Source organism: Dromiciops gliroides, chromosome 6 (genome assembly GCF_019393635.1).
Source record: "Dromiciops gliroides isolate mDroGli1 chromosome 6, mDroGli1.pri, whole genome shotgun sequence".
NCBI lineage: Eukaryota > Metazoa > Chordata > Mammalia > Microbiotheria > Microbiotheriidae > Dromiciops > Dromiciops gliroides.
In genome coordinates, this window is record NC_057866.1 from 37,503,251 (window position 1) to 37,523,551 (window position 20,301).

General features: G+C 37.8%; 1 protein-coding gene across 7 annotated transcripts in view; it reads right to left on the reverse strand.

Moving 5' to 3' along the window:
• Nucleotides 1–230: 230 nt before the first annotated feature.
• HIPK3 (homeodomain interacting protein kinase 3) overlaps nt 231–20,301 on the reverse strand; it is a 97,978-nt gene continuing 77,907 nt past the window's right edge. For 3 of the 7 annotated variants that reach the window (XM_043970173.1, XM_043970174.1, XM_043970176.1), the window contains exons 9-18: nt 14,466–14,561; nt 12,617–12,738; nt 11,167–11,294; nt 10,918–11,079; nt 10,710–10,772; nt 10,134–10,427; nt 9,351–9,491; nt 7,797–8,032; nt 7,389–7,516; nt 231–4,313 (exon numbers count right to left, since the gene is read on the reverse strand). In XM_043970173.1, coding sequence (XP_043826108.1) covers nt 3,837–4,313; nt 7,389–7,516; nt 7,797–8,032; nt 9,351–9,491; nt 10,134–10,427; nt 10,710–10,772; nt 10,918–11,079; nt 11,167–11,294; nt 12,617–12,738; nt 14,466–14,561 — 1,847 coding nt within the window. In that variant the 3' untranslated portion in view covers nt 231–3,836. The remainder of the gene's footprint in view (nt 4,314–7,388; nt 7,517–7,796; nt 8,033–9,350; nt 9,492–10,133; nt 10,428–10,709; nt 10,773–10,917; nt 11,080–11,166; nt 11,295–12,616; nt 12,739–14,465; nt 14,562–20,301) is intronic. The other 4 variants (XM_043970177.1, XM_043970178.1, XM_043970179.1 and 1 more) reach the window with 4 other exon arrangements.

Here is a 20,301-nt window from a genome sequence, read left to right on the forward strand (position 1 = left end):
ACAAAAAATGGATGAACCAAACTATTCCTGGTATGCTGAAGGGGCTATCAATTCCACAATAGTTTTCAGCACAGTAGTGTTGCCACCAAGCAAACCTCACAATCCCAATTCTACTCGTAGGACTGGTACCATCTTACTAAATGAATATGTGACTACCTTAAAGTGAATGATTCTTCATTTAAAGTATGTAAGCACTACTTGTGTTGGCGGAAATAAAAGTCAGCCAAGTGTTTGCTGCGATGTATGTTTTAATTCAAAGTGAGTCTTGACAGTGATACACCAGAAATTCTTATTTTTGACACTCACCAAAATAGTCACTTGGAAAACCCGCTTTTTGTGACAAAGTACAGAAGGCTTGGTCACATTGAAATCACTGAGAACTAGAGAGAAATACTATCGCAAACTCTAAGACACATTACAGCCATAAAAATTTTTCCCAGTCCTTATTGTAATATTGCACAGTGCAACTGCTACATGACAAACTAGTGTAGCATAGAAATAAGAGCAAACCCAACCAAACTATGAAAGAGGAAAGGGGGTGGGGTTTGGAGAGCAGGAGAGAGGGAGGGGGGAGAGAGAAGGGGGAAGAGGGAGAGGGAGGGGGGAAGAGAGAAGAGGGAGCGAGAGCGCCACAAGTCTACAAATTGTTACACAGGTAACAGTTAAAATTCAGTAATCAAGTCTACATCATTGGGCTTATTCAAACAATATCTTCCTACACCTTGCAGTGTGATTTAACTTTTACATAACAAAAATCAAGTTAAAATTAGCAGTAGAAATTTAAAACATTAAAATCAAAAGATTTAGCTGATACAGTAGCATATCTGATTAAACACCCTGAAAGATAAAAATTGATCAGGCATTTTTATAAAAATAATTTGCAAATTAAAAATAGTATGCAAATATGCAATTCTGTAATCATGCAGTGTTTTATTTAAAAAGGCATTAAAACCAACAAAGAAAATGTTTATAAATGGTTTAAAGGAGGGTCATATTTTTCCAGAAGTTTTTTAAAAATCCATTTGCTTAATTTAGATGAAAGAATTTCCAAAGAAATTTGCATTTATGCAAAAGATTTCTATGATTACAATCCCTAAAGAGTAGCATACCTAACTGGGGGATATCTGTAACAAATGTTATTTGTATTATAAAACAACATTAAGGTTTTGAGTCCACTTGTCAATGTAACATCATCACAGCCTTACAACTTAAAACACAGGAAAATAAAATGCATCAGAGCAGTGAAAGTTGCATGGCCCCAAACAAAAAGAAAACAGTTACTGTTGGTGTCCCCAATACAACCATTGCCAGCAATGGATTCTGCACTGAGAAAATCTGATTCCCAGGGCCAAGTGGCAGAAATCAACAACCTGCTGAATTATATAAATAAAATAAGACTGTGAAGGCATATGACAAGTTTATTTAAATATTTTCTTGACTCCATAAGTTTATGTTTGTTTACATGTGTAAATTGTATTTAAATTCATCTCAGGCTACTCATTTTCTGATGTTTATTTTATATACAATTATCTTTGTATAAAATGCATAGAGTTGATTACTAAAAACACTGAAACTTGTGGAAAACATTAAGCTCCTTCATTTTCAGTGTATCTAAAAATGTACTGCTGGTATTATTTTGTGATCTAATACTGTTGTTTGTTTTTGTTTAAAAATCAATTTTAGGCACATCTATTTCACCTAGAAATTCATTAAATAAAACACTGCTTGTGTTAATGGAGTAAAGAAAAATAGATCCCTTATTAGCTTCCTGACAAATCGGTAAGACAGCTGTACTAGTGCTATGAAATTTCATTCATTTAAAGAAATGCTCTAATTTCAAAACATTTGGGGAGTTTAAACTCAAATGTTTTGTCTGCACTGTTTATTCCAGTAAATGCTCTAAAGACTGTGTTCCAGATTTTGTTTCTTAAAAAGAAAGTTAAGTCAAGCCTGCAAGATACAGCTTCTCAAGTGTCTACGCAATGCCAGTATGAAAACACAAAAAGAATTAAGTTACATTGATATATCCCATTTATATGCAGCCATGAGCTCAAAAGTTAATGTTGATAAAATACTGATGCAAGTAACACACCCCAAAATAACATAGGCAATCATCTTCCATCATTTACAATACAGTAGTTACAATGACACTCCAAACAAGAAAGCAAAGTATAAATCAAAATCCCCACTTCTATTTCATTCAATCAGACTTATACAGAAATTAGAAAGCTAAATAAGAACTAGTTAATTGTCTAATTTCACAGCTATCTGAAGTGGCAATCATTATATAGCAGCTTATCTATGATACATTCAAGATAAATGATACATTTATTACTTGCCCATAAGCTAAAACACAGCCTCATTTTAATATCTTTCCCTAAATCCCATCTTTAAACTATGATATACTTGAGGTCTATGCAAAAAGTAGCTACCTTTTTATAGGAAATGGATGATTAAGTCTTTGGTGCTGCAAAAGCAACTTCATTTAAACAGAAACACACACACACACACATACACACACACATGAAGAAAAAGAAACCCAAGACACACTTTGTGGGAGAAAAAGCACATAAAATTTCTTGTCCCTGACGGAATGTATTAAATAAGCACACACCACCAACAGGCAAAAACAAACACCATTGTGTAAAACAGTTAAAAGCTCTCACATGCATAAGTGAAAGATTGCACACAAAGGACTCACATCTTTTCAAGCTTCAATAGTAAATATTCTGCTACTATTTATTAAATACTGCATGGTTTGCTCAAGCTAAGATGAAACCACATCATGAATCCACAAGCATTTTGTACTTCCTTTCCTTATCTCGTCCACGTCATGCCTCCTGCACCTCTAAATATTTTAGGAAACCTACTTGGACTGAACCTTTCCATAATAAACTCCTTAGATTGTACTGCAGTTACACAAAGCGATATAAAATGCTGAGTTGTGAGAGTTTACCTATCACCTACCCATAAGATACTGAATCAACTTTTCTTAAGCATTACTAACTGCTTTTCTTGAAGCTAGATCATTTAAAAAAAAAAAAATATATATATATATATATATATACCAGACAGCAGAATTTGGCCATAGCAAAACATGCTGCCCTCTTGATAAGGAAAAAACACCCACTACCAAAAACTATACCACAAAACCAAAAATGAACATCACCCTATCAAAAAAAAAAAAATCAGCAGATCTGAATTTTAAGTGCTGCAGTCCTCAACATTTATATATATGTAGTAACATTAACAACCTCGAATATTTAAGGCACTATGTGTGGGAACGGTTTACAATGCAGCTGAGATTATTAGGACAACATTTAAGAGCAAAGTCAAGGCAACATTTTGCCCATGCAAGACACATGCAAATGTGAGAACAATAGCTCGCTTTTTTTAGATAAGTGACCCAACATTTAAATACCAAGACATAGATAATAATACAAACAGTTTACTTGTACACTGTACGTCTGACACATGTGCATCTGTTGCTCTAAATCTGTACACTGAATGGCTTCCCAAATGTAGACGTGTCTTGCACTAATTAGAAGGCAATTTTATAAAAAATAATAGGAGCAAAACCAGACTTTGGCTCCCAAAAGTCACCTGTCTAAGTAACTATAAGAGAACATGACCAAAAGACAAGTTATACCAAATGTGCAAAACACATTAAAAGTGAGTTTTTTTTAAAGCTCAAAGTTGTTTAAATTGCACCCAAGTCTACATGATTCAAAAAATAATTTTCTTGTGCCATGGCTAATATTTATTAAATACCATGTTTTTGTTTTTAATCAAACATTTGCATCACTGAACTTCCTCAATATACTGTATTTGAGTTCTCACATATATGGATACTGGCTAAGTTTTGTTGGACTCAACGGAAATCCAGTGTAAGTAGGTGATGCTGCAATGTAAGAATGTGGTGGGAAGAGTGGTTTGTATTGAGTCTGATGAATGGTCGGGGAAGGTAGCAGACGGGGATTTATTCCCACTGGGACTTGGTGAACTATGCCATTGGGATGAGAAATACTGTAGGTTGGATGCTGTAATATGGGTCTTGAGGTACACGGAGAGGCTAAGAGGTGGGTAACTGGCGCAGCAGTAGCAAGAGGTGCGGCTGGTGGGTAAGGAAGAAGAGCAGGCTGCCCTGTACGGGGTGTAGTCCCAGCCAGAGGGGCACGCACCACCGTGTGGTTTGGACTCCCTTGTGACAGGGCGAAGGGGTGACTGCTAACAGTAGCTGGGACATAAGTTTGCTGTCTCCGATGTCCGTAGTTTCCATTCCACTCCTGATGCCCAGAACCAAAGTGCTGAATCTGTCCACAGAGAAAAATAACTGATTGTTATACATAAGAATAAAATTAATTGTAGAAATGTGACAAAATTAAGATATAAGTTCATGAAAAGGCAACACATGTATTGCCTGGACAGATTACAATCCCTCTATGCCTAAATAAGACAGTACTTGTCATTTGAAGGGGTCAAAAAAGAAACCAAAAACCCCCCATTCCCTGGGAGCTAACCCTGTGAGCTAATTATCTCCAAAGTTAATTAGGCAAGCCCTTGGATGAAAGACCCACAATCCTTTACCAGATCTACAAAGAAAGACTTTAGAGCCCGTTAGAAAAGCCTGTGCTCCGACTGCACAGCCAGGGTGAGTCATTGGAGTAAAATTTTAGTGTCAAGGTGTTAATCACTTTGTACGTATTAACCTCTATCAGATGACTTGCTGTCTTGGAGAGGGGGGAGAGAGGAAAAACTTGAAACTAGAAATCTTATAAAAATAAGTGTTAAAAACTATCTCTAAATGTAACTGGAAAATAATAAAATAAAATATTTATATGGTTAAAAAACAAAGATGTTAATCACTGATTGAGCAAGAACATAGTATTTAGAGATCTAAGGGGCCCTTGGGAGATGATCTAGTTGATTCCCCCTCATTATACAAATGAAGAAATTCAGGACTTTGAGAGCTGGAAGTCTCACAACTGTAATGGTTAGGGGCATTCATGTTAACCGGTCTCAACTAAATGCTCACTACAAGGCAGTCCTCCCCTTCCTCCCTACTTGATTTCTTATTTCACTTCCTAAAGAACCTATCTGAAATCTCTTTAGCCTCACTCCTCTAAACGGAGGGCCTTGCATCTTCACTTTACCAGAAAAAACTGAGCCCATTCAACTTGAGCTCACTCTTTTCCCATCTTCTTCACCTCCAATTCTCTCCTCTTCTTCCACAGTCTGTGACAAAGAGGCAATCCTTTTCCTTGCCAAAGTCAACCCTGGCTTTCATCCTCTCCTGTCTGCCCCAAAAGATGGCATCCTCAATCACTCCCCACTCCCTCTTCCTTACAATTGTTTCTTACCTGGCTGCCTTCAGACATGCTTAATCCTCAAGTCACAAAAATGTATATAGATCCTACCATCTCCTTAGGCCTCTCCTCCCTTTCTCAGCCAAATTCCTGCCCCCATTTCCTTCTCCTCAAAACGTTGTCATCTGGCTTCTGACCTCTGACTTCCTGATGCTCAGCAAAAGCAGTTCTCTCCAAAGTGACTCAAGATCTTACTGGTCTTTTCTTCGTCCTAGTTCTTCTGAAGGTGTGAGCTGCATTTGAAACTATGGAGCCCTGCCCTCTGCTGGACAGCCTTCCGGCTAGATGGTTAGGCCCGCCCCCTCCTGGCTTCCCCATCTGTCCGATCACCCCTCCTGCACCTCAGCCGGCTCATCACTCACAATGGCAGGTATGCCCTAAGTGTCAGGCCCATAAAGCCAGTGATTATTCTGGACTCCTCACTCTCGCTCACCCCATACATCCACTCTGTTGCATCTCTCACATCCAACTCCTTTCCCCCATTCACAAAGATACCACTTTACTGTAGGCCCTCACTACCTCTTCTCTGATTACAAGTCTCCTAATTGGTGTCCCTGTCTCAGGTCTTTCCCCACTCCAGACTGTCCTCCACGCTATCACTCAGGTAATTTTCCTGAAGCACAGATCCAACCATGACATGACTTCCCTACTCCACAAATGCCCATGGCTCCCTAATGCATCTAGACAATGCACAATATGGCCCCAACCTCTCTCAACCTACTAAACATTACTTCCCTCCCCTAACTCCTGTGATCACTTCTGTTTCTCACCCATGACAGTGCAGGTTTCTTCTTCAAAGCCTTTGTACCGGCTGTCCCTACATGCCTGGAAGGGCCCTTCTCCTTACCTCCACCTCACAGATATCCTTCCTCTCTTCTTCCCTGCCAACTCAGGCACAAATCTTCTGCCTTTCCTGATCCTCCCAGTTGCTAGTCTTCTCCCTTCTAATCTACCTTGTCTTTGACCACTTTGTATATATTTGTATTTAATCACTTTATACCTAGGCTACAGGAATGTAGTTTTTTCTTTTTCTTTTTTTTCCTTTTTCGGTGAGGCAATCAGGGTTAAGTGACTTGCCCAGGGTCACACAGCTAGTAAGTGTTAAGTGTCTGAGGCCAGATTTAAACTGGTCCTCCAGGGCCAGTGCTCAATTATCCACTGCGCCACCTAGCTGCCCCCTAAAATACCACAGCTAGTTTTGGTTTGTTTTGTTTTGTTGGGGTTTTTTTGGTGAGGCAATTGGGGTTAAGTGACTTGCCCAGGGTCACACAGCTAGTAAATGTCAAGCATCTGAGGCCAGATTTGAACTCTGGTACTCCTGATTCCAGGGCCAGTGCTCTATCCACTGCGCCACCTAGCTGCCCCTAGGAATGTGGTTTTTATGTATGCTTCTTTTCTTCCCTAAGAGCTCACTGAAAGCAGGAATCATTTCATTCTTTGTCTTAGATTCCCACTGGCCCAGCAAAATTCCTGGCATACAATAGATGCTTAATATCTGTACATGGAATTATTGTCAATTAAGTGTGACTAAAGTCACACAGGTAGTAAGAAGAGCTGGGATTCTTTCCTAGCAGCTCACACTCCAAATCTAGTGGTCCTTCATCAAACCACAAAGAAAAAAAAAAACCTGTTTAAACATACATTTTTTTTAAATGCTTAAACCCTAAGACCAGTTAAACATAGTAATTAAGCACTGGAAGAATTACCTCACTTCCAATAATGCAACCTATAATATTTTAAATCAGAATATTGAGACCAAAGTGCTTAAAACAAAAAATGAGAGAATAAAATAATCAGACAATCTAAAGACCAGAATTTTCTATAGAAGTATTCGTGATCTGAGGATCCTTAATCTAATCTTCCAACTACTATGCCTATCATACTTGAGTTAAGATAAGGAGAAAGGGGAGAGGAAAAAAAAAATCTATCAATGCATGATACATTTCTAGGGCCTTTTTACAAAGTAAGACACAGCTGATGAATTTCAAACCCCGTAATGAGAGAGTTCCTGGATAAACATACGTGACTGAAATTCAAATGTTGCTGCTGGGATGCTGCTGTCAGTTTCTGCTGCCGGTTACTCATAGTAGAAGGCTGGTTTAATTTTCCAGGGGCAGATCGACCTTTTCCTAATGGCTGACATATGATATCTGGCAATAAAGAAAATAGAGCAGAGTTGGTACATTTCCCTCTCTAAGAAAAATCTGAATGGCCTTTGGATTCCTTGATATTCTGCATAGTTACCCAAAATCCTGAAATTAAGAAAGAAAAAGCAGTTTATGCATATGACTTTCCAGACCTTACAATGACGGCGTAGGAAACCAGTGGAAAGAATATACATTAGTAACAAGACACTTCTAGAAAGAAAATGTTTATTCCTTTTAAAAAGGACAATGAGAAGGGTCAGGGGGAGACGAGAGCCTAATTTACCTGTATGTGCCATATGCTCATCTGAATCAAGTCTATTTTCTAGTCTCACTGGAGGTACCACCACAGTACAGACCGTTGGTTTGGTTTCTGTGTCAACAGCTGCTATTGACTCTGTAATTTGAGGGGAGTCTTCTACAAAGCTGCTGTCTACAAATGGACTGTCATGTCCTGAAGAGTCTGAGGTTGGGGAGCCATCCACTGTATCACAGCCACTCTCCTGGTCATCATCTGACATACTAAAACAAAAGGCATTTTATGAAAAATATTTTCTCTAATATATTAACAGATATAGCCTATAAGAAATTGAGGCACCAGTTAGAACACTGAATTCCAAACATGCTATATAGGATATGATATAGATTTTCATGCTCATCGTGTAGTCAATTTCTTTACAATATTTCTTATCAAACAGTTGGATTGACTGAAAGCTTACTTTTCCACATTCTTCCTCCCTTAAAAAGATTACCATCCTCAATTCTTTGCCTTTCAATAACATCTGGAAGGTTACATGGGCTATTTGAACTATGCTTTCAAAGATACCAATGGAAATCATGGGAAGATAGATAACTAATAAATTAAAATTAGAATGGATTTTTTTTAGAATCAGCTGTAACCCAAATAATCACAGCCAAAGATACTCTGTTTCATCTACACCTCTGGCCAGGATGGCTTCTCCCTCTTCTAAAGTCCTATAGGATTTATTATATGTGCCAATTATTATATTACATCATGTTACCAATTACTATAGCATATCACATGCGGCAGTGAATATAACTTTATGTATATTCCCTGTGTCCCCACATTGATTATAATCCAGTTTAAAGTGAGGAACCTTTTATACATCTTTGTAGCTGCTACAACAACTAACAGTGCCTTGTGCAGTAGGCACTTAATATATCTGCCAATTGGGTATTAAGAAAAAATAACAGACAAATACATAAAAATTAGATTGAAAATTGAACCTAAATTTCAGCTGCTGCTTAAAAAATTCATTTTTTAAAGCTGAAGTCAATTTATTTTATTTAAGTTTCTGAACAGTTTTCACAATTAGCTAGTTATGTTGGTAAGGAGAGGCCCCAGCAAAAGAATATTCACAGAGCAATGCCAATCAATTACCACTGCTAGGAAAGAAACCAATTCAAACCCTCTCCCATGAGACAACAGGTCAATTCAAATCTTCTGCTTACAAAGAAAACACTTTTTTCTTTATCAGTTCTATCACATGTACTTTGGTGTGCATTTTATTCTCAAGGTAAACCAAAGGGGCACATAAAATAAAATATGCTAACTGGGTTTCTCTATGCTTTCAAAATTCACGTGGCATTTAACAGAACTTATTAGAAAGCTTCCTAAATCCATTTTATTTGAGGGAAGCTGTCAGTACAGGAACAGAAAGGCAGCTTGCTGCAGAGTCCTATCCCGGGTATGGTCCACCACTAGGGCTCTCCCTCATGGAACCAGCACCCCTTGCAGTTCCCAAGTCTCAGGAGTTTTACTACATTTACTTTTAAGGGGGATGACCCAGGCACAGCCCTTCTATTGAGTTTCCTTTACCTGTTCGGTCTCTTGCCAGGAGATGGACTGGACTGGTCAGAGGAACTGGTGCTTAAGGTGCTATCAGGGCTGCTTAATGAACACATGCGATCAATATTCAAAGTGCTCTGACAAGCTTCACAATCTAGACTACCTTTACAGCTGAAAACAGAGCAGAGAACACAGGTCAAAAAGGCTGGAAGGAAAGGCTGCTTATTCACATTACACAGTCAGAAGCACAGTGATCTTTAAAGGACCCAGAAACTGCTGCCTTCCTCCTATTCAAGGCTTTCATGTAAAGAGTTTCTCACATTAACGGCCGAGAAGCATTACAGCACAGTGAACTAAGAAGTGGTCTCAGAGTCATGAAGACTTGGGTTCAGGTCCTCCATAGTGGCAGTGTGACCCTGGCCAAGTCACTTACCCTCAGTGCCCCAGGAAACTCCCTAACCATAAATTGTAGCAAAGCGGTTGACAGGCATTGGGAGAAGTAGTTTCCTCACTAGGAGTTCCCTTCAACAACAAAATCACGGGCCTTACACCTTCATTAGAGAAGCAAGGGATTTCAAGGGAACAGACTAACTTTACAATTAAACTTTTTCATTAGTTCTAAAATAATGAAATCTGAATTTGGGGAGAATGAGTGGAGCCACAGTCCCACAAGTAATAGTTTTTCTGTATCCATCCCAAAGATCCTGACAGATGAGGAATATCCCAGAAACAAAACAATGAACTTCCCACACACACACTAGAGGGCACCATGTCCTAAAGTACAACAGTCATAACTCCTTTTAGAGCACTTACTTTCTAACTGAATGACTCTGTGCTGTGTCTTCCTCATCAGTGTCACTACTAATAGTGATCACGCTCACTACAGGACTAGGGGTATCTGTAATGAGGATCGCCTCCCGCTGTTTGTCTGAAGTTGATGAATCAGCATCCTCCCTCATGGATGCTTTGCAACAATTTCTTTCTTCCTCCGAGTTATGATTGTCTTGTGTTTCTGTGCAACTTACTCGCTCAACTGCTTTCATATTTATTATCTTTGGAGAAATAAATGCTGAACTGGGGATATTGGTATTCTGCAAAGAATTACTCCTGTAAAAAAATTAATCATTATTTCTACAGAGACTTGTTTAAGAGACATCTTTAAGATGTCTTAATAAACAAAATATAGGATCATGCATATAATATACAATCACATAGAAAGCTTAAGTCTTCACACAAATATAAAACATAATCACCATTAGCTACAAATACCATGGTAAAATACACTCATGCCCAAATCAAAAGGCCATTTTTGTAAATATATTTGAATGCTCTAAGTTACTAATGTCATAGGCAAATAATAGATCAAAAGTGCAATAAAAACAATCTTACCAAGTGAAAGCATTTATTTCCTCTCTTCCTGGCTCCCATTCCATTAGTTTTACCAAAATACCTCTGAGGAATTAAGAAGGGAGCTGGCTTAGTGTTTGTTTTTAAACAAACGAGGTTATTTCTAATACAACACAAGTGGCCCTTTGTGCACGTGCAAAATTTATTCCCAAATTATTAAACCACCTACCCAACAATATTAAATACCAACCTGTTCCGACAGAGTTTATCTTTCTTTGTAGTAGCAGGCTGAGGCCAGACAACATGTGTGATACCCATACTGATTGGCTGAGGGGCCGAAAGAGTTATCTGATTGGCTAAAAGAGGTTGAGGGATCACTGAGTTATAATGATTGCTGTGTGAAATCATTTTCCTGGGGAGAAATTATAAAAATATTAAATAATTTCTGAAGGAAAAGCAATTTTGAAAGTTTCACCAAAATCTATCCTTTTTGACTTACCCCCAGTCCCCAAGTCTTTGTGGACCTGCCACCGTCTCGGAAGTCAGCGCTACAGTAGAAGGGCCTACAGGTGTTACTTGCTGCCAGGGGGGTACCAGGATCTGCTGAGTTCGATTAGACCAAGTCTGCTGAATAAATAACCATTCATGAAGCAATCAGTAATCCTCTATACACACTTAAAACCTAAAGAAAAAACTAGTAACCTCAAATGATCCTTGAGTCCTTTTTAATGGCCTCTTTGGATGAGGTCAGTTGTAAAGTGCTCAATAAAACTTCCTTTGATATTCAGAGCATAATATATATTAACAGAAATATATTTAAAGAAATGTTACTGTAATTATTAAAAGTGTTTTATTTTTAAGTCTCTTATAGACTTAATGGGCACTTGCTGAGATTTTTGTAAAAGTTACAATTAAAACTGGAATTACTATCTTTTTTGAAAATGACGTATGTTATGTGTGTATGTTTTCCCTTAAGTTATTAGGAAACCGACTGTTTTTTTTTTAACCTGTGTTGACAAAAGAAAAAGATGAACTGAGAATTTCCTATATGTGAACTAAAGCTGTAGTTTGAAACTCTAAATGGAGAAGGGCTGTGTGATACTATCTCTTGTATCTTGGATTGAATTGCCTTTGGTTGGGAAAAGTTTCAATTAAATTATTTCAGCGATGTATTTGTCAGGTGGCACAAAGATGATTAGGTTTGGTTTTTTTCCCATAAATATTCCATTTTGTTTGGATACATTGTTTTTTGAAGAGAGCTCAGTTCCACCAGATACCAAAATTGATTCTCTTGGGCTCAAATAATTCATCGCCACTTTTGCTATTGGCTTTTGTTTGGAACAGGTCATTTGGATTACTTATCAACAAGAGTGATCCTTTATGCCATTATAGAAATTACTGTGCCTTCTCCCTGGACCTCCTGGCATGCTCATTAGGTCACCTTCCACCATGCTTCCTTGGAAAGGGTGCCTGGGCTAAGCTTCTTGGCATAGCAGGTACTACCTGCACAAGGCTAAATGAATATCCCTGGCCTGCTGCACGAAGAGCGCATGCTGCCAGCTTCCGTAAAGATGCCTTTCTAAATGTTCAAAGATAACTTGTTTCTTCAGTGTGTTGAAGAAATCTCATATAAGATGTATTTGATTGAACTCAGTAACTGTGGAAAAAATGCTTTCCTTTTTTTTTTTCTTGGAGTGTGAAATATCACTGAAATTTTTATGTTCCTTTGAATCTAAGGTATGTTGTCCTCCAGGATTTGTAATTTGAAATGAATTTATTTGGGGGGGGGGGGAACCTAGTAACCTATAAATGTCAAAATCCAATCATCTACAGAAGGATTCAATCACCATAAACATCAGCTTCCACAAGTCTTCACGGTCATAGGACTAATAGATCGATATTCATAAGAAAAGGAAAGAAAATAAGTTTAAAATGGTAAACGGACCAACCTGAGAAAGAACACCTGGTCGGATCTGTAAGGGCTGAATGGCCGGGGCCTGAGTTACCAGTGGAACTGCATTATCCACCCTTAGTGAATAAGTGGCAGCTTTAGTAGGGTTTGCAGGAATCCCTATGAAAGAGAAAGTCTTTTTAAGAACCACAATGAAGAAAAATGAAAACATTTTAAAAATACCAACTAAATTCAATTGGATGGGCTTAATAACCACCACAGTAAGTTCTCTGCACACAAGCTTTTCATACCACTGACAAATGCAATTTGTTAGAAAAGAGGTGTCCACTTATTCAAGCACATGATTAATAATTTCTTTTTCAAACTATCTCTGTTGTTAAAAATACATACTTCAAAAAAAGAATTCCATTTTCAGCCCTCAAAAGGTTACCATTTCTATTCAAAGTTAGCTATTAAGGCTCCTGCATTTTTTTAAAAAGAGCCTAAAGAAGGACCCTTGAGTAGATCTCCTCTGGTTCAACTGCAGAAAACATGGCCAAGTATCAAACAGGATGAGAATAATCTTCACTAGTAGAGGGAGTACCCACACCAGTTAAGATCAATGAACTACTAAAACACTAAGGTATTACAGTTTAATTTTATTTTCCATATTCTTCTGGCTACCATGTGAGGAGATTTTTCTGAATGCCTCAAAAACCCTATACCAAACACTTCTTTCCAAAAACAGATCACATATTTAGTTATATTTTCCTACAATTTTACCCTTAAAATTGTGACATCAGGGAATCTTTTTGGTAATGTCTTACATAGTATTCCTGTGTTGTTGTTGTTGTTTTTTTAATTTACTGTAATGTGAATGGGAAAATATTTGGGCAAAGTAGGATATATGTGGTAATAATACAATACTCAAAGGATCCCTGATTGTGTGCCTACTTCATTTTCTTCTTCTTCCTGAAAAAGATTTCTAACAAAAGTTCCCTTTAAGACATTTTAAAAATGGTAGGAAAATAAGAAATTACTTTTCCTACTGTTTCTCAGATAAAATTGGGCTTGTAGCCAATATGCCCTAATCTGCTAAGAGGAAACATTGAGAAGCCAGTGATGAAGTGTCACCTCTTCTCTAATCAAAATGAAAATGAGGTGGCCAGGTTACTAGTAAGCTAGAGCACAAAGTAAAACTAGTTCAAAACAAAAATTATATAAGACACCAACAGATTCCATATCAGACAGTTGTGAAAAAGGATTTTCTCTTCAGAAGCAAAACCAAATTTCTTTATGAATAGGTGCATGCATGACACCCAAGAAGAATCAAAGATCCAAGTAAGGACACTAAAATTAATCCACAAAACATTATTGTTAATATGTCTTAAACACAGCAAATCAGTTTCTAAACATTAAGCATCAAAACAATTTTATGTGACAAATAAGTAACATAATCTCTAATTTGCAGCTGTAAGAGACCTTTAGTGACACTTCCTAAGATTGCACAAGATAATAAACTAGAATAAACACTTCTCTAGACCTCCAGTCCATCACATAAGTTACTTTCAGTATGGACTAGCAAGCACATTCCCAATACAACCAATCCCTGGAGGCAACCTATCATGTGATTTTTCAGAGCAGTCTAGATAGCCAAAATTATAAGTGTTTTCCTTTTCTATTAAGTGTAACCTTGACAATTTTATTGCGCACAGAAATCACAAATGGTAATTCCAAGAAGCACAATAACATCATGTGTTTCCTTGTGTATTTTCTTCACTTAGTTCTATGTACTATGGCTTGAGAATATTTTGCTTCTGTATAACTACTTAGGACTCTGTAAGTATCTCATAAGTAGGTGTGAATTATTTCAAAAAAAGTCTATAGATTTTTACTGATCTTCTTACCCCTTCCAAAAAGCATGTCTTGATCAGCAAATTCTCCAAGAAAGGGAATATAAGCACACCCAGGCACTGTAGGTACATTGCAGCAATGAATAATCTCTTCAGAGAAAAAAGCAGAATTCACTTTGATAAGAGTAATAGGGTAGAGTCAATTATTCTCAAACCCACCATACCAAAATCACCAAACCCTGACATCTTTCCGCAATTTATTACCCACAAAAGTCTTCTCTTGTCAAGGCCCCTATGAAATCTGACTTTCTAACAATGGGAAAGATTTCAATTTACTACAAATCTATTAGGTTAGCTAAAATCCTTACAACTGGTTAATTAGGTTTGCCTTAATAAATATTTAGAAAGCCTAATCAGTGCTATGGCATAAAGAAAAAAAAAGAACTTTGCTGTAATGCATTTAAATATCTCACAAGTAGTGATTCATATTAAGTTACTTTTCATAGACAACTGCAAACATTTGTACAAGGAATATTCCCTGAATTCAGGTAGACTATTAAGATGCTAAAAGCCACTTGTCACTAAGTAATAACATATTCCTCCATCTATATCTAACTTAATATTCAGTATTAACTATTTGATTAACTAAAGATCTCATTATCTGTCCATCAAAACCTAACCAACTTCCACACTTCCTTCTTTCTATTGAGGGACTCCCAACCTTTTAGTCACCTCAATTCTCAACCCTGGTTTTCTCTGACTTTTCACTTACCCCATGTCTTGTCAGCTACCAAGTTTTCTCAAGTCTACTTCTATAACATCTCTTGCAAGTGTCTCTCTCCTTCCAGAGCCACCTTCTCCTTCACAGTTGAGTCCCATCACCTCTAGTGTATGGTACTGCCAGACTCAGAATTGAACTGCCTGCCAGGGGCTACACACAAATATTGAACTAGAAAGGACCTCAGAAGCTAGTCTAGTCCAATATGCTCATTTTAGTTCCTTAACTTTTTTTTTCTCCTTTCCACCTCACCACCTTAGAGAAAAAAGTCTTTATAACACATATACAGAGTTGATCAAAACAAATTCCCACATTGGTTATGTCCAAAAATTTCAGTCTCATTCTGCTTTGAGAGACTTTAACCTCTGTATTAAAAGGTAACTACAGGGCAGCTAGGTGGCAAAGTGGATAAAGCACCAGCCCTGGCTTCAGGAGGACCTGAGGTCAAATCCAGCCTCATACAGATGACACTGGGCAAGTCACTTAATCCTCACTGCCCTGCCAACAAAAGGAAAAAAGAAAAAGGTAACTAGCAGGTTTCATGACCAGTCCTTTAGAGTCATTGTTCACTACATCGATAAGGGTCCTCAAGTCTTTGCAAGTTGGCTTTATGATGTTTTCCTGGGTTTGCTCACTTTACTCTGCATTAGTTGATACAAACAAATCCCCTCGGGTTCTTTCACCATTTCTTTCCACTCCATTCATACTCCGTGATTTGTTCAGCCATTTCTCAAATCGATGGGCACTCCCCTCCCTGACTTAGTTTCCAGTTCTTTGCCAGTACAAAAAAGAAGGCTAAAGATACATATTTTTGCTCCTTTTCCTCTTTCTTTAATCTCTTTGGCGTATAGGTCTAGTAGTGCTATTGTTGGGTCAAAGGGTATGGGCACTATTCTGCATTGCTTTCCAGAACAGCTGGACTTAGTCACACATCTACCAACAGTGCATCAATATGCTCATTTTCCAGCTGCCCCGTCATTGTCTGTCATTTTCCTTCTTTTTGTCAACTTTGCCACACCAATGGATGTGAGATGGAACCTCAGAGCCGCTTGGATTTGCATTTATCTAATTATTAGTGATTTGGAATTTTTTCACATACCTAGTGAGAGCATCAAGGTAATACAAATGAGGCCCAGACAGGTTAAATGAGTTGCCTAAGGCCATAGAGCCCTAAATCTGGAGCTGAAAGCAATCTCAGAAGCCACCAAAGCCAACCCTCTCCTTTTAGGAATAAGAAACTAAGGAAGAGAGGGTGCATGTCCTGCCCAGGGTCACCCAGGTATTGCCATAGGTAACCCCACAGAGTCAGTGCTCCTTCTAGTCAAACTGGCTAGCTCCATGCTGTCCCTTTCCTTTTCTACTACAACTTCTATTCCAGCAGCTAAATAGCTATTCTGAAAACCCAAGCCTGTTCTCATCACTTCTGCTTCAGGCTCCTTATGACCTCTAAGATCCAATACACAGTATTCTGCTTGTCACTTAAAACCTTTTATAGAAGTGGGCAGACTTATTTTGGCCCCTTTCCCTTACTTCTATTTGAAGCTAAATTGGCCTCCTTACTGCTCTCTGCACATGACACTGTCTCTCTCTTCCCTCCATACCTTCACACAGATTGCTCACCTGGACCCCCACCCCCACCCCCCCCCACCCCCGGAATCACTTGAGGACTGAGCTCAGAAGCACCTACCTCTGAGAGGCCTTTCCTGGTTCTCCTCATTGCTACAACTTCCCCAGCCTCACTTAGTGTGCATGTCTGTTGCTTCTTCCTGCTAAAACTGCAGCTCTTTGATGTCAGGGGCTGTTTTGTTTGAGTGCCTTGCACACAGTAGACATTTGTTAATATTTGTTCAACTGAATTGCCCTGACTATGGAGTAAAAGAATAATTCAAGTTCAAGGGGAATGAAGAGCTCAGAAAATTGCCCAAAGGACACATTCAGAATTACCCTCCAACCATGTTGTATATATTTGTATATGTAATCAAATTATTTACATTTTGTTTCCTCCATTAGTGTGGACACTCCTGGTGAGGGCAGGGACTTGGGGGGGGGGGGCCGAGGGCAGAGGTGGGCCTTTCTTTGTATCATCAACACTTAGCACAAGACTTGGTAGCTAGTAAGCACTGAATAAATGTTTGTTGAAGGAGTGTCATTGTGACATAATTATTGCTTCCTTCAGTAGTCAATCTCAAATGTTATACCACTTACCCTAAAAGTAAAAAGCCATTTCTATCTAATGATAACCACATTTAGCATTTATGTAACACTTTAAAGTTAGCAAAACTACACATATATTATGAAGTTCTAGATAATCTAACAATGCTAGCCACAATTATCTGTCCCTAAAATGCTGAAGGTTTCAGAAGTCTTTGTTTTTCCTTGTTTTGGGAAAGAGCATATTAGTCAAGATTCTGTCCTTTAAAGAAGACCTAGAGATCAAATTTTGTCATCCATTCTAATTTAAAAGAGTAATTGTGTACCATTCAACCTATGAATAGTCTGAGTAATATCTGGCAAAATCCCTGCCCTTCCTTTGTCACCCACCTACCTTTTATCACATATAAATCATGTTAAAAGTTAAAGAGTATTTTGCCAAACACACATTCAAAAAATTTTTGTATTACACATAACCTCTGGAGTTAGGATAAGATAATAAGATAATACAGATATAGTCTTTCTCTAAAATTTTCAGGTTTCTAAGGGAAGAGACAAATAATTTTTTGCTTTGGTTTTTCTTAATATTTTAATTATTATAACATGTTAGAACCAAGGGCATAAATACTGTAATATTACAATAAACACCTTTCCTACAAACCATTTCTACAAAAAAATTATAAATGGAAAATGTTTCCCAAATGTCCATCAATTGGGGAATGGCTAAACAAGCTGTGGTATATGATTGTGACAGAATATTATTGTGCTTTAAGAAATGACTAACAGGACAATTTCAGAAAGGCCTGGAAAGACTTGTAAGAACTGATATATAGTGAAGTAAGAAGAACCAGGAGAATGTTGTGCACAGTGACAGCAATATTGTTTGATGAAGAACCGTGAATGACTCAACTTTTCTCAGCAATACAATGATCCAAGACAATCTCAAAGGACTAATGATGAAGCATACTATTCACCTCCAAAGAAAGAACTGATATAGATTGAACACAGACTGAAGCATGCTATTTTCCATTTTATTTCATTTTTTTATTCAAGTTTTCTTACGGAAATGACTAATATGGTAATATTTTACATAATTGAAGATGTATTACCTATCTCTGATTGCTTTCCCCCTTAGGAGGGAAGGAGGTATAGAATTTGGAACTAAAGACTTTAAATAAAAATGTTCATTATTAAAAAAAAAAGAAAAAAAAAGAAAATGTTTTCCCACACAAACACTGATATTTGTGAGTTTTGTGCCTTTTGGTGATAGAGCTCAAGCAAACAATCACATACACTAAAGACCACACCATTCAAAGATGTTTTAAGTTGTATTTTGTATAAATGTTTCATAGCTAAGAGGCAGCAGGGCCCACAGGATAGCAAGCTAGACTCAGAGCCAAGAAGATCCAGCTTGAAGTACTACTTGGGATGCCTAACGGCTGTATGACTGACCCCAAATAAGTCATTTGACTTTTCAGTGAGCTATTTAACACACTAGACTGCAAGGTGCAGATGAGGGGCCAGCCTAGGAGTTCCCTAACCTGGAATTCTTCCCCCCTTACCAGCAGAATCAAAATTCCCATCCTTATGCCTCTCCCTAGAATCAAAGACTCATAACTAGGAATATCTTGGAGATGATCCAGTCAGTCCAACTTGCTCATTTTAGAGAGGAATTCTTTTGGAGCAAAACTAAGACCCAAACCCAAGCCTCTTGACACTTGGTTCAGTTCTCTAAAGCGTACTGCATCAGAACCATACGCCAAAATAACTGTTTGGAGCCTCCATATTACTTTAAAATATAGTAAAATTGTCTGAAAGAATACCCCAAAAGGACAGAACCTGAGAGCAAGAGAGACTCATGCTGGGTCCCCCTATTCATATAATCTTCAAGTTTTCTGAGGCTACCACTGAATAATTTAAAGAGATCCACAGCCTGGAGGTTGGGAGGTGGTCTCTAACCCACTCAGAACTCCACTCCAGGGGACTTGAAGACACAATGTTAACTCTAAGACACTAAGTTAATCAAGATTAATCTAACCCAAAAGAATGCCATCAAACAGAGAAGCAAATCTTGTGCCAATGACTTATGGGCTCCTAAGTACTTCAAGGCTCCCTAAAGCTCTGAAATAAAAAATGCTGCACTACACTACAAAGCCTTAGTTCCAATAAGACATAAGTAGGCAAAATGAAAAAATACTAAACTTCAGGGTAAACATTTCTGTTGAAAGCACGAAAATATCAGTCAGGTTTCTCCTAGAAGCTCAAATGTATCTGCTCAGAGTAATACCTTAAAAGGTAAAACTAAAACTCCCAGGTTTAGGTAATAATGCATACTTAAGTTTTTCTTTATAAAGTCAGTATTTATGTAGGCATCCAACAAGCTTAATTGCTTGAGGTTGTGAGAAATTATAGTTCAACTCTTATGCTTAACTGAAAATGAGGAAGAAAAATCAGATGTAAGATTATGTCTCATACCACACATCGCCATAAATAAACTTTTTGCCACCTGTGCTAAATTCAAGAGTGCATAATCATGCATACTAAGGATCACAAAATTAAAAGATGTTTTAAGTTGGATTTTAAGCAGACATTTCATAGCTGAGGGTGGGCATCATAATGAATCATCTAACATCTTATAAACTGCAGTGCAGCACATAAAAATTTAGCACATTCCTTCACAGAAATCATGTCTAATCTGAACAAACAAGTTCTGTAATGTTACTATTGGAAGACTGTTTTTAATATACCTTAGAATATATACTTTTATTTATTATAGTTAAAACTGTGAAAAACCAGAGAAAACTGATTATGCAAGTACTAGGAGTGGTTGCTTGGTTGTTGTCCTTCATTCTCAAAAAAGATCAATGACATCACTAGTTGGGGTGAAGGTACAGTGTGTCTGACTATGGCTGATCAGACCAACATGAACTTGAAGGCTCTACCACAGGTTGGGCACAAATA